This window comes from Gekko japonicus, unplaced genomic scaffold (assembly GCF_001447785.1).
Source record: "Gekko japonicus isolate JY-2015 unplaced genomic scaffold, Gekko_japonicus_V1.1 scaffold3570, whole genome shotgun sequence".
NCBI classification, from domain to species: domain Eukaryota; kingdom Metazoa; phylum Chordata; class Lepidosauria; order Squamata; family Gekkonidae; genus Gekko; species Gekko japonicus.
Genome location: NW_015173247.1, coordinates 68,247 through 81,507, shown reverse-complemented (window position 1 = coordinate 81,507; position 13,261 = coordinate 68,247). Strand labels below are relative to the sequence as shown.

General features: G+C 48.3%; 1 protein-coding gene across 1 annotated transcript in view; it reads left to right on the top strand.

Moving 5' to 3' along the window:
• Positions 1-8,723: 8,723 nt before the first annotated feature.
• Positions 8,724-13,261, top strand: part of LOC107120140 (cytochrome c-type heme lyase) — a 16,596-nt gene continuing 12,058 nt past the window's right edge. Inside the window, exons 1-2 of the mRNA XM_015422785.1 lie at positions 8,724-8,785; positions 12,343-12,488. Of these exons, the coding sequence (XP_015278271.1) occupies positions 12,383-12,488 (106 nt within the window). The 5' untranslated portion in view covers positions 8,724-8,785; positions 12,343-12,382. The remainder of the gene's footprint in view (positions 8,786-12,342; positions 12,489-13,261) is intronic.

The following is a 13,261-nucleotide window of genomic DNA, read 5'->3' as shown; positions in this document are numbered from 1 at the left end:
TGAGGGCTGCTGGGAGCGGGGGGTGGGGCTTGTTGCATGTGCCCGCCCCCTGGGCTCCGCTCCGCTCCTGTGTGCTCCTGCAGGAAATGACCCCTGCAGAGGAGTTAGCCATGTTAGTCTGTTGCTGCAAAATAGTAAATAGCCCAGTAACACAGTTAAGACTAACCAACTTTATTGTAGCAGAAGCTTTCGCGAAACACAGCTATCTTCGTCAGATGCATCTTATGCTTATGCTACAATAAAGCTTGTTACTCTTAGGTCCTTTCCCCACTAGACCTTAAATCCTGGTTCAACCTGTCCCCAAACTTACAAGCGAGTTCCCTCCTGTAATTATCTCGGGGTATTTTAACATTCTACACTACACTCGAGCTCACCCCTGTAATTATCTCGGGGTATTTTTACATTCTACACTACACTCGAGCTCACCCCTGTAATTATCTCAGGGTATTTTTACATTCTACACTACACTAGAGCTCACCCCTGTAATTATCTCGGGGTATTTTTACATTCTACACTACACTCGAGCTCACCCCTGTAATTATCTCGGGGTATTTTTTGTTTCCGCATTACATTGAGGTCACCCCGGTTTTGCTCCACACTTGTCCCGGGGATAAACGGATGCAGTTATAACCAGGAATAAACGCAAGGTATTGTGTCCCAAGTGGAACTCTGATAAAACCAGGGATTTGATCCAAGTGCGGAAAGGACCCTTAAAGGTGCTTGAAATATACTGGGTTCGAGACGTGTGTAGTGATCAGCTCATATTTATTTATGAATCAGCTCAAACTAAGGACAACTCTAGCAGGGCTGGAGTCCTGCTTATAAGCCCGTGAAATGGCACACCCATCACACACCCACTCCCAACAGTAGGCTATTTACGCAAACATTGCCTCCGCATTGGTGCCTGCCAGGATCCTGATGGTCTATTGTTATCCTCCCCAAGCTCAGCCTTCTCTGGCACCACCGTGTTGCAGGGAAACTGTATCTGTACATAACGGTGCTATTGGGCTTTTTATTATTGTGTCTGAAGAAGTGAGCAGTGACTCACGAAAGCTCCTCCCCATGAGTTATTGGTGGAGTCTATGGCATCACCCCCCACTGAGGTCCCTGTCCTCCCCAGGCTCCACCCCCAAATCTCCAGGAGTTTCCCAACCTGGATCTGGCAACCCTACACCCCCCCAGGGGTAATTTCCTGTGGGAGCGCACAGGAGTGGAGCTCCGACAGTAAGGAGCCCAGGGGGCGGGCACATGCAACAAGCCCTGCTCCCAGCAGCCCTCAGTCGGGCTATGAGGAGCAAGAAGCAGCCAGGTAAGTTGCAGAGCCCTCCCCCGGCCCGCCTTCAGGTACAAGCTCTCCCTCCTCTGTGAGGGCAGAACTGCACGTTTTCCCCTCCCCCCCCATAGCTAGCAATCCAAAACAGTCCAGTGGCACCCTTAAGACCAAGTTTTATTCAGGTACAAGCTCTCCCTCCTCTGCGAGGACAGAGCTGCATGTTCCCCCCCCCTCCAATAGCTAGCAATCCAAAACAGTCCAGTGGAGCCTGAGCGGTGGGTGTTGCCTTCTGACACACTTCCGGTGATGACAGGGGGTGTGGGATATGCAAATAAGTTATGCTAATAAGTTATGCTAATGAGCTCCTGCACCTCTTTTTCTACAAAATGACCCCTGCACCCCCCCCCCCAACCAGTGGCTGGGGGGAATGACATGGCAACCCTACTGTCCAACTCTTTACAACAATGTTTAACGTGTGGTTGCTGGTCGTTCATTTTCTTAGACCTGTTTGGGATGTATTCGCTGGCCTACTAAAAACACACACCGAGAAGAGAAGGAAGTTCCTTTCAGACGCAGCAAGAAAGTGATGAGTGGTTCATTTTCTTCCCCCCTGATCTGCCGTCACTGTGGTATTTTGATAACGCGCCTGCTGGACATGCGATTCAGAGACGTGGTGGAGAGAGATAAAAACGGCAGAAGTCTCGTTACTGCTGATCAAAGTAGTTAACTGAAATGCGTTATTTATAGTCTGCCAGGAACATGATAAACATTGACAGCCCCGTATCTGAAGACCCTGTTTGTACACGCTACAATAATCTCAGTACAAAAACCCAAAAATGGATGCTTGGGAGGGTGGACGCTGTGGTATTGTATCCCAGTTCGGTCCCTGTCCTCCCCAGGCTCGATCCCCAAATCTCTAGGAGTTCCCCATCCTGGAACTGGCAACCCTTCCCCCGCCATACCCTACCAGCGGCTGGGGGGGGGGAATACCTGGTAATGTTCTTCCCAGTGAGGAATCATAGATTCATAGAATGTTAGAGTTGGAAGGGACCTTGTTGTTGTTCAGTCGCACAGTCGAGTCCGACTCTTTGCGACCCCATGGACCAGCTCCCGCCAGGCCTTCCGGTCTTCCGCCGTCCTCTGAAGTTTGCTCAACTTCATGTTCGTTGCATCGATGACACTGTCCAACCATCTCATCCTTTGCCGTCCCCGTCTTCTTTGACAGGGACCTTACAGGTCATCTAATCCAAAGATACCCGAAAGATGGTCGTCCAGCCTCCACTTGAAAACGTCCAGTGAAGGAGCATCCACCACCTCCCGAGGCAGACTGTTCCACTGCTCAACCACTCTGACATTAAGGAAGTTTCTCCTGATATTTAGCCGGTAACGACTCCCTTGTAATCTCCACCCATTAGATCTAGTCTTGCAATCTGGAGCAAGAGAGGATAGATCTGCTCCATCCTCTACATGACAGCCCTTCACATACTTGAAGACTGCAATCATGTCCCCTCTAAGCCTTCTCTTTCCCAGGCTAAACAGACCCAACTCTTTCAGCCTTTCCTCTTAAGACTTGGATTCCAACCCTCTCACCATCCTGGTTGCCCTCTTCTGGACACGCTCGAGCTCATCAACATCCTTCCTAAAATGTGGTGCCCAAAACTGGACACAGGGCTCCAGGTGAGGCCTGACCACAGCAGAATAGAGCGGAACTACCACCTCCCGTGATCTGGACACAAGGCTTCTGTTAATGCACCCTAAGATTGCATTCGCTTTCTTCGCAGCCACGTTGCACTGCAGACTCATGTTTAGCTTTCTCCGAAGCCCACAAACCTTTTTTCTGAACAGAGAAATGTTTGTGTAATTTCAAACAGACTTACTTCCCTAGTCAGTAAAACAAAGTTCGAGTCCAGTGGCACTTTTGAGACCAACGAAGTTTAGTTCTGGGTATAAGCTTTCGTGTGCATGCACCCTTCTTCAGATGCATGCAGATACGTGCCCGCACATGAAAGCTTATTCCCAGAATTAAACTTCGTTGGTCTTACCACTGGACTCAAACTTTGTTCTACTGCTTCAGACCAACATGGTAACCCACCTGAATCTATCCCGAGTAAATAAGTGTAGGATTGCTCACTCCCCTGAAATCTGAGGGCCTAGTGCAGGGGGTGTCAAACATAAGGCCCGAGGGCCAGAACTGGCCCCGCCCAGGGCTCTTATGTGGCCCGCAAGCAACTAGTGCAAGGGAGGGAACAGGAGAATGCTCGGGGGGGTGTATGTGTGTGGAGTGGGCAGACCCACTCCGATTGCAGCTTCAGCATGGTGGAACAACCTCGTCTGCAGCAGTCAAGCAGCGTGGGAGCATTTGCCCAATGCTGCACCACTGGCTCTCCAGTGATTTCTTTATTAGCTCATGTGTTGCACTTCAGGAGATACATTGATGATTTGTTCTTTATTTTAGATGATTTCTCTATAGTAGAAGTCTTTGTCATGTGGCTCAATTCGGTCCACAATTCTATCAGATTTTCCTGCAAGTCGGACGTCTCCCGTATAGATTTTCTTGACACCACAGTCTTTGTACATGAAGGACGGCTAGCGATATGTCCCTTTAACAAAGAAACCGACAGAAACTCATACTTACACTTTGCATCACATCACATAGGACATCTTAAGAAGAACTTACCTTATGGGCAGTTTTTAAGGGCAAGAAGGAACTCTACTTTGGTAGAGGACTTTGAGAAAGAAGCAGACAGACTCACAACATTGTTCACCCATCGAGGGTATCCTTTGCATATGATTTTAAAAGCCCAGTTTCGGGCACAACAGAGAGACCACAGGGAGCTGTTGCTTGACAAAGAAAAGAGGGAGCACAATGGTAGAATATGTTGGGCTATTGATTTTACGTCTCAGTCATATTCGATTAGAAATACAATATTGAAACATTGGCACATAGTGAGTGATATACCTGATTGTGAGACTCCTCCATTTATAGGTTTCCGCAGGACAACTAATATCAGGGCCATGATCATTAGGGCTGACTTAGTAGATGTGGAGAGAGGAAAAACCACTGCAAAGGGACATTTTAAATGTCACAAATGTGTAGCCTGTCCAGAGTCTTGGGAAACCAAGGTTTTGGATTTCCCAGAGGTTGGTTATAAAAAAGATATCAACTTTCTGTCGACCTGTTCAACAAAAGGAGTGGTATACCTTTTACAATGTGGCTGTGGGCTCAATTATGTAGGCAAATCCTCATGTGCACTAAAGACACGGGTATTGGAACATAAATCCCGTCTAAAACATAAATGCCCAGACGCTCTCCTTGTCCAACATTTTTCTGAGAAAGGACACAGCCCGGAGGACTTTAAATTTGTGGTATTGGAGGTGGTTCGCCCCAGAAAATATAACATATTGGACATGCATAAATTGTTACTGCGTAGGGAGGCATTTTGGATTTTTAGATTAAACACTTGTCAACCTGCTGGTCTCAATATGTCATTGGATTTGGCTTGTTTTTTGTAAGTATTCTGCTAGTGGTAGGTTGTTCTTTATAAGTATCCTTTATCATTAGAATTGTAAGTTTGGTAGATCTGTAGGAGTAAGTTTTAGTGCTCATGTAAGTTTCCTGTTTCTCTACCTTATTGCCTTGTCAATTGCAAGATATGGGGTTTGCACCTTTAAGATAGGCTATGATACAGATTTAAATAGGAGGTGACTATCTACACCTGTTAAGGCTTGTTATTGAACGTGTTCACCCGTGACTTTGAAAGAATTCGTCTTGCAAGAAAATGTTCTACCTTTCAGGGTAAGATGCTACATAATTTTTAATGTTGAATTCTGTTATATATTGTTAGATGTATAACTAATGAGAGTAATATGATTTATTTGTAGAAATTGAGGAATGATAATGAACAATGAATTAATCATGGCATGAAATTTGAAATGAGGAGATACAACTGTATGTATAACATTTTTAATAATAATAAGCTTTTTGGTACATTGTTCAAACAATGAGACAATTACCACACATTGGGGAATTTCACATTACCCAGTTTCACCCGGTTTCAAGCCGGTAATGATCCGTTTTGAAGTGAACCGGTATAGGGCTGCCATTTCACACATGGCTTTCCCCTTCCGGTAAAGAGCTGGATCTGAAGCGGTTTGCCATTTCAGACTGCACCGCTTTTTCCCGCTTTTCCCCCGCCGTTTTTTGCCCGTGCGGGCGATCTCCGGCTTTTTAAAAAAGCGTTTGCTTTAGACCGCTATAGCGCTATAGCAGTATAACAAAACACTCCATGCATTCCAATGGGATTGATATATTGCTATTCCGTTATAGCATTATAGCGCTATAGCGCTATAAAGCAAACGTTAAAAAAAAAGCCGGAGATTGCCCGCGCTGGCGAAAAACGGCGGGAAAAAGCGTATCGGAACCGGGAGAGGAAACTGAGGAGTACTTGGAAGCGGTTGACAGGTAAAACGCTTCAGCCCCATTTCCTAAATGGGACAGAAGCTATTGTGTATGAAATGACAAATATATTCCGGAAGGGAACTGGTTCTCAAACGGTTCTGTCTGAAATGACAGACCAGAAACCGTTTGGGAACCATTCCTCTTCCGGAATATATCGCCTGTCTGAAATTCCTCATCGTATTTTTTATAAAAGGAATTTGATGTTTGGAGAAAGTTCTCATGAAACGAAGGTTCTACTCCAGAGAATCTCGTCAACATCTGGAATTGAACATCTAGGATTGAAACATTATAGACATTGTATACTGGTATAACATTCTTTGTATTTTTGTATTACTGTAAGAACATAAGTACACTTTTGTTAGAATATAAGCACATTTGCACGATTGCAGCTTTCTTGTTATTTGTTGGTGACCATAGGAGCTGCACCCCCCTCTGTTTGTTGGTCAAGGAGCGTGGGAGCATTTGCCCAATCCCGCACTGCTGGCTCTCCAGTGATTTCTTTATTAGCTCAGAACACAGACAAACAACACACAGAACGACCCAACTGTGTACACTTTGAACCAGGAAAACCACGCCCCCTGGAACAATAACGTCCAATCAAAGATGAGTGCTTGGAACCAATGGGAATTGTTCCAGCCGAAAGTCAGAGTCGTTTCGGATTGGTCTGTTCGCAACAGCGACCAATCCGGTTGCGTAGATTTGGATGCTGAGAGTCTATGGAGCTTGTGACCTAAGCTCACGCTTGCAAAGTATACAACTAACCCAATACATAACACCGCCCATATGGGTTTTCCTTTGGACCCCTCTCCTAACCCATGGTGCCTTGCAGTGAGGATACACCAATTTGGAGTTTACCAGCTGCTGTCCTTTCTACAGTTTATATCTCCGGTGCCTGGCATTACATTTTATGGCACACATGGCCCGGCCAGACAAAGTGGCATTTGTGTCAGATCCGGCCCTTGTAACAAATGAGTTCGACACCACATGCCTAGCGATTAATATATTACCATAATAGCTGTACCAAAATCTGGAATAATTAAAAAAACACACACCAGCATTCAGTCAGAATAGACTTCCAGTAAAACAATGTCTAAAGTCATCTTCTAAAGTTGAAACTTTCCAGTTCATTCTGTGTCAGGAGAAAACCACAAAAGAACTGTTTATCATTGATCTATATAGTACATTCTTATCTCGGCCTTCTTCCAAGCAGCTGCTATGCAAAGCTGTTCCACTTTTAAAATCCGTATCAGTAGGTTAGGCCAGGACAGAATGTATTGGCCCAAGAGCACCCAGTGAACTTAGAATCATACAGTTGGAAGGGACCTCCAGGTTCATCTAGTCCAACCCTCTGCACAATGCAGGAAATTCACATAGATTCATGGAGGATCAGTCTATCAAATAGCTACTGTCGCGCTGGGGGTCCTCCCCAGAGGGGAGGGGTGCCTCAGCCGTGTCGCCTGATGTCCCACAGGGGAAGCCAAAGCCTCAGAATTGAAGTGGAGAGAGTTGCACCACTCTCAACAACACTTCTCGGAGTGACAGCCTACTCGGATTTTGCTCTCTCTATATCCCAATGCTCGTCACCACCTTTTCGGCTTCCCCGTATTTATCTCCCTCCACCCGGTGAACTCCACCCCTTTCCCCTGTCATCCGCTGATTGGGTAATTTCCCTGTCATTCTCTCTGGTCCCACCTCCCAAGTGGTGTTGCCTGGGCATCTTCGGGGGTGGGGTCACTTCCGGGAGATCCTGAAACTCCCCGTTTGCCTGCATGCTGTCCTGAAGGACTACGTCGGTCCCTCGGCGTTCGGGTACGTGCCAGCTTCCCCGCATCTCCTGCACTCGTGCCCGCCCCCGTCTTCTGGGCTTTCGGGACAACTGGGCTCTCTGAACCTCTTTCCGGGGGGTCTGTGGGTTCCCGAACTTGTGGAGGCTCCGGCGCGGGACAACTAAGGAAGGACATGATCGAGATGGAGAGAGTTGAGAAAGAGAACTTTCCCCCGAAAAACTAGAACTCGGGGGTATCCAATGAAGCTGATGGGCAGTAGGTTCGGGATGGACAAAAGGAAATAACTCCTTTACACAGAAGAGAGTGATTATAATGTGGGATTCACTGCTAGAGGATATAGTGATGGCCACAGGAATCAACAGCTTTAAAGCGGATTAGGTAGATTCATGGAGGATCAGCCTATCAATGGCTACTAGCCATGGTGGCTGACGGGAACCTCCACATTCAGAGGCACTAATCCTCTGAATCCCAAAGCCAGGAGGCAATGTCAGGGGAAGGCCTCAGCCTCATCCCTGCTGTTGTGAGACAGGATGCTGGACTAGATGAACCACTGGTCAGGAGCAATGTTCCCTCTAAGCTGTGGAGTCTTGTGAGCAAAAATTCTACTTGGTGAGCTACTGGTATTAAAGTTGTGAGTGAGCGATGTGGCTACTGCATAAATCAGCTTGCTCTGGAGCCCTCCTCCCTGAGCGAAGACCAAAATCTGTGAGCTGGAGGATAAAAAGCTGTGAGCTAGCTCACACTAACTCAGCTTAGAGGGAACACTGCTCAGGAGGTCCAGCAGTGGGGCCAGATGCATTTGTGTGCGGCGGAGGCGGGGAGCGTTGACTCTTGTTTCCCAAGAGCACCGCACGAATGGAACTCGGAACCTAGGGCAGGGTTTTGGGAGGCTATTCTGCGGGACGCTTTGACGTGGTCAGCTTCCCAGCGGAGATCGGAGTCTCTCCTCCGAGGCGCCAGAATCCAGCCGCAAACGCAGCCAGCTCCTCGGCGGCGCTAGGTCCGGATTCCCCCGGCGGACGCAAAGGAACACTCGATGCCCGGAACGAAGAACAGCAACCTCTGCCGTTACCATGGTAGCGAGGGACGCCATCCCTCCTCCCCCGCCTCCCGCAAGGACCGCCGCCCTCCAAGCCCCGCCCGTCTCGCGCGCATGCAGATTCGGCCGATGGGAGCCGATTCCTATTGGTTTGCTCGTGGAGCTCTCGCGAGAAGTGGCGCGCGGCCGTGTCCTAGCGATCGGGCCCAAGGAGGCTGAGCTTGGAGGTAACGCGTGTTCGCTGTGCCGAGGCGGGAGTGGGGGGGTGTTAGCTGATCGTAGAGACGCCGTGGTGGGACTTTGCTCTCTTCTGGGGGACGGGAGGAAGGCGGCCCTGGATGCGTGTGGTGCCTACTCTTAAGCTGTGGAGTCGTGTGAGCGAAGATGCTACTTTGTGGGCTGGTGGCCTTCAAGCTGCGAGCCAGCCCTGTGGCTGCTGCAGGAAATGAGCTTGCTCTGGAGCCCTCCTTCCTGAGCGGAGGCTAAAAAAATCTGTGAGCTGGAGGCTAAAAAAAAACTGTGAGCTGGCTCACACTCACTCAGCTTAGAGGGAACACTGGTCGCAAGTTCCAATGTTCCCTCTAAGCTGTAGGGTCTTGTGAGCAAAAATTGTACTTTGTGAGCTACTGGCATTAAAGGTGTGAGCGAGCGATTGGGCTGCCGCACGAATTAGTTTGCTCTGGAGCCCTCCTTCCTGAGCCGAGACAAAAATCTGTGAGCTGGAGGCTAAAAAAATCTGAGCTGGCTCACACTCACTCAGCTTAGAGGGAACACTGGTCGCAACCAATGTTCCCTCTAAGCTGTAGGGTCTTGTGCGCAAAAATTGTACTTTGTGAGCTCCTGGCATTAAAGGTGTGAGCGAGCGATTTGGCTGCTGCATGAATTAGTTTGCTCTGGAGCCCTCCTTCCTGAGCCGAGACAAAAATCTGTGAGCTGGTGGCCAAAGTATTTGAGCTTCAGTTTCATTATCTGGCCCTCCAGGGAGCAGTCAGGGTTGATTTCTTTTAGGATTGACTGATCTGATCTTCTTGCAGTCCAAGGGACTCTCAAGAGTCTTCTCCAGCACCATAGTTCAAAAGAATCTATTCTTCGGCGCTCGGCCTTCCTTATAGTCCAACTCTCGCAGCCATACATGACTACTGGGAATACCATTGCTTGGACCATGCGGACTTTTGTTGGCAGGGTGATGTCTCTACTTTTTATCATGCTGTTTAGGTTTAGGTTCGTAGGACAAACATATTAGGAACTGTCTGGCCGATGAGGTAGGATCATATGATGTGTCCTTTGAGGAATTGGCATGACTTCTGTGCTTTTGCAAAAAATGTTGCCTGAGGGAAGGGGTTGAATAATCACCCTAATTAAAGAGAGGTCATCTTGCCACACTGGAAGCCATGCGATGTGTGTATTATTTTTAAAGGGGGATGTTTGACTAAACGTCATTCATTTTTTAAAACACTTGTCGCTTATATAGTTCGTAAAATTCCTTTCCCCCCCCCAGTTCTTTTTTAATTGATTTCTCCGTTTTTACAAATTCATTACATTCCATAGATTTACATCTCTTACATATTTGCGTCTACATTTTCCATAGTCAACCAATTATAAAGACTTGCCCATCTTCCCCCAGAAAACACTGTCATCTTTACCTTGTAGAGTTAAACTCAGCTTCTCCATTTCTGCCACCTCTAGTACTTTATTAATTACCTCATCTTTAGTGGGAATTTCCTTTTGTTTCCAATATTTGGCTAATACTCTCCTGGCGGATGTTAAAATATAAATCATCAGCTATTTCTCCTTTGAATTGAGAACATAAGAGACGCCAATGTTGGATCAGGCCAAAGGCCCATCCAGTCCAACACTCTGTGTCACACAGTGGCCAGAAATACCAGTGCCATCAGGAGGTCCACCAGTGGGGCCAGGACATTAGAAGCCCTCCCACTGTTGACCCCCCCCCAAGCACCAAGAAGACAGAGCATCCCTTGCCCCAGACAGTGTATTCCATCTATAAGAACACAAGAGAAGCCAAATGTTGGATCAGGCCAAAGGCCCATCCAGTCCAACACTCTGTGTCACACAAGGGCCCAAAATACCAGGTGCCCTCAGGAGGTCCAGCAGTGGGGCCAGGACACCAGAAGCCCTCCCACTGTTGCCCCCCCCCCCCGCCCCAGGCACCAACAACACAGAGCATCACTTGCCCCAGACTGAGAGTTCCTACTTATACCTTGTGGCTAATAGCCACTGATGGACCTCTGCTCCATATGCTTATCTAATTCCCTCTTGAAGCCGTCCATGCTTGTAGCTGTCTGGTATAATATTGAATAAAGCTATTTCTGGAGACAATTCCTACTTTGTATTCATTATTTCAGATATTATTTTCTGTATCATTTCCCAATACTTCTGTACTCCGCTGCAGAGTGCCGCTGATGTAGTTCGTAAAATCGCCGCTTCAGCGTGTGCAGAGCAAGCTTGAGGGGAGGGTTTCAGTCCCTCCCATCTACCCTCTTTTTGGCTCTCCTTCTGGCTAGTGTCTCTTACCTGTCAGAGACCCAGAGCAATGCCCTTCCCAGTGGGGAAATCTCCACTCCCCCCCCCCGCCTCATCAAGGTGGTCCTGCCTCCCTTTTCTTCTCCTCACCGGCTGGGTGGGAGAAGCCTCTTGGGACAGCTGTCTCTGCCAATTCTCTGCTCGTCCCACAAGTCCACGCCCCCTTGAGGAGCCCCTAATATGGAGTGGATATGGAGAGCCGGTTTGGTGTCGTGGTTAAGCGCGCGGACTCTAATCTGGGAGACCCGGGTTTGATTTCCCCCACTCCTCCACTCGCAGCTGCTGGATGACCGTGGGCAAGCCGTCGTTCTGTCAGAGCTGTTCTCGAAAAAGAGCCGTTTCTGTCAAGAGCTCTCTCATAGAATCATAGAATGTTAGAGTCGGAAGGGACCTTGCAGGTCATCTGGTCCAACCCCCTGCACTCTGCAGGAGTATACTGAAAGATAGTCCTACATACCTACAACATACCCAAAAGATGGTCGTCCTGCCTCCGCTTGAAAACGTCCAGCGAAGGAGCATCCACCACCTCCTGAGTCTTGCAATCCGGAGCAAGAGAGAATAGATCTGCTCCATCTTCTACATGACAGCCCTCTCAGATACTTGAAGACTGCAATCGTGTCCCCTCTAAGCCTTCTCTTTCCCAGGCCAAACAGACCCAACTCTTTCAGCCTTTCCTCCTAAGACTTGGATTCCAACCCTCTCACCATCCTGGTTGCCCTCTTCTGGACACGCTCGAGCTTGTCAACATCCTTCCTAAAATGTGGTGCCCAAAACTGGACACAGGACTCCAGGTGGGGCCTGACCATAGCAGAATAGAGCGGAACGACCACCTCCCTTGATCTGGACACAAGGCTTCTGTTAATGCATCCTAAGATTGCATTCGCTTTCTCTCAGCCCCACCTACCTCACAGGTTGTCTGTTGTGCTCGGGACATACGGAATATGCTGCTTGTGGTTGTGAATTGTTACTCCTGCCTTTCCCACCTTACAGAGTGTCTGTTGTTGGAAGGGGAAGGAGTTTGTAAGCTGCTCTGAGACACCTTTGGGTAGTGAAGGGTGGGGTATAAATCCAATCTCCTCTTCTTCTTTCCCAAATGCCCAGGGTGCAAGGCACACCCCAACTCTTCTTGAGTGAGTCCAGGAGAATGGACTCCAGACAGTGTTTTTGATGGTATTCACCTACCTGCTTGTATCCTGCCGCCCTGCTCCCAGCTGTGTTCAAATGCTCTTGTTTTGCATTTCAGATGTCCTGTCCCCAGATCTGAGTTGAAAGAAAAATTGGCCATGGGTCTCTCTGCATCTTCTCCTTCGGCAGCAATCCAAGCAGATGTATCTGAACAGCCTCATACTGCTCCTTCGCAATGTCCCATGCACCAGAAGGAAGCGGAAGGTAACTTCCTCACTGAGCTAAAACAAGCAGAGCTTTTGAAAAGGAGTTCTACAATGGTTTGTGTACAGAGAGTTTGCATGTTATCACCATGTGTTAATATGGCAAGGATTTTAGGCCCTAAATGTGTAGCTTGGGGGCAATTTTGATGCTGAAATGAAAAGGTAACACCCCCCCCACTGAGACATACCAGCCCATCAGGTGAAGAATTAGCCACCTATTAACCTGAAATCAGGGCTGATTTCCCACAAGCTCGTTCCTCCCTTTGGGATCGTATGTGTCAATTTCACACCATGTGCTGTGCGGCCACATTTTGCTCCGCAGCTTTTCCTGATTTCCCCGTGTCTACTCAATCCTGTTTTTTGAGGATTGAGTAGACGCCGGGGAAATCAGGCGAAGCTGCGGACCAAAATCCGGCTGTGCAGCACATGTTGTGAAATCGACACGTACGATGGGGCAAAGGGAAGAACGAGCGCGGAGGAGCAGCTTGTGGGAAATCAGCCCAGGTCTTTAACTTCAGCGGTAGCTGACTGGAGAAAACTGATTTGTCAGAAGGCAACACCCCTACCACTCAGGCTCCACTGGGCTGTTTTGGATTGCTAGCTATTGGAGGGGGAATGTGCAGATCTGTCCTCACAGAGGAGGGAGAGCTTGTACCTGAATAAAACTTGGTCTTAAAGGTGCCACTGGACTGTTTTGGATTGCTAGCTATGGGGGGGGGGGAACGCGCAGATTTGCCCTCACAGAGGAGGGAGAGCTTGTACCTGAAGGTGGGC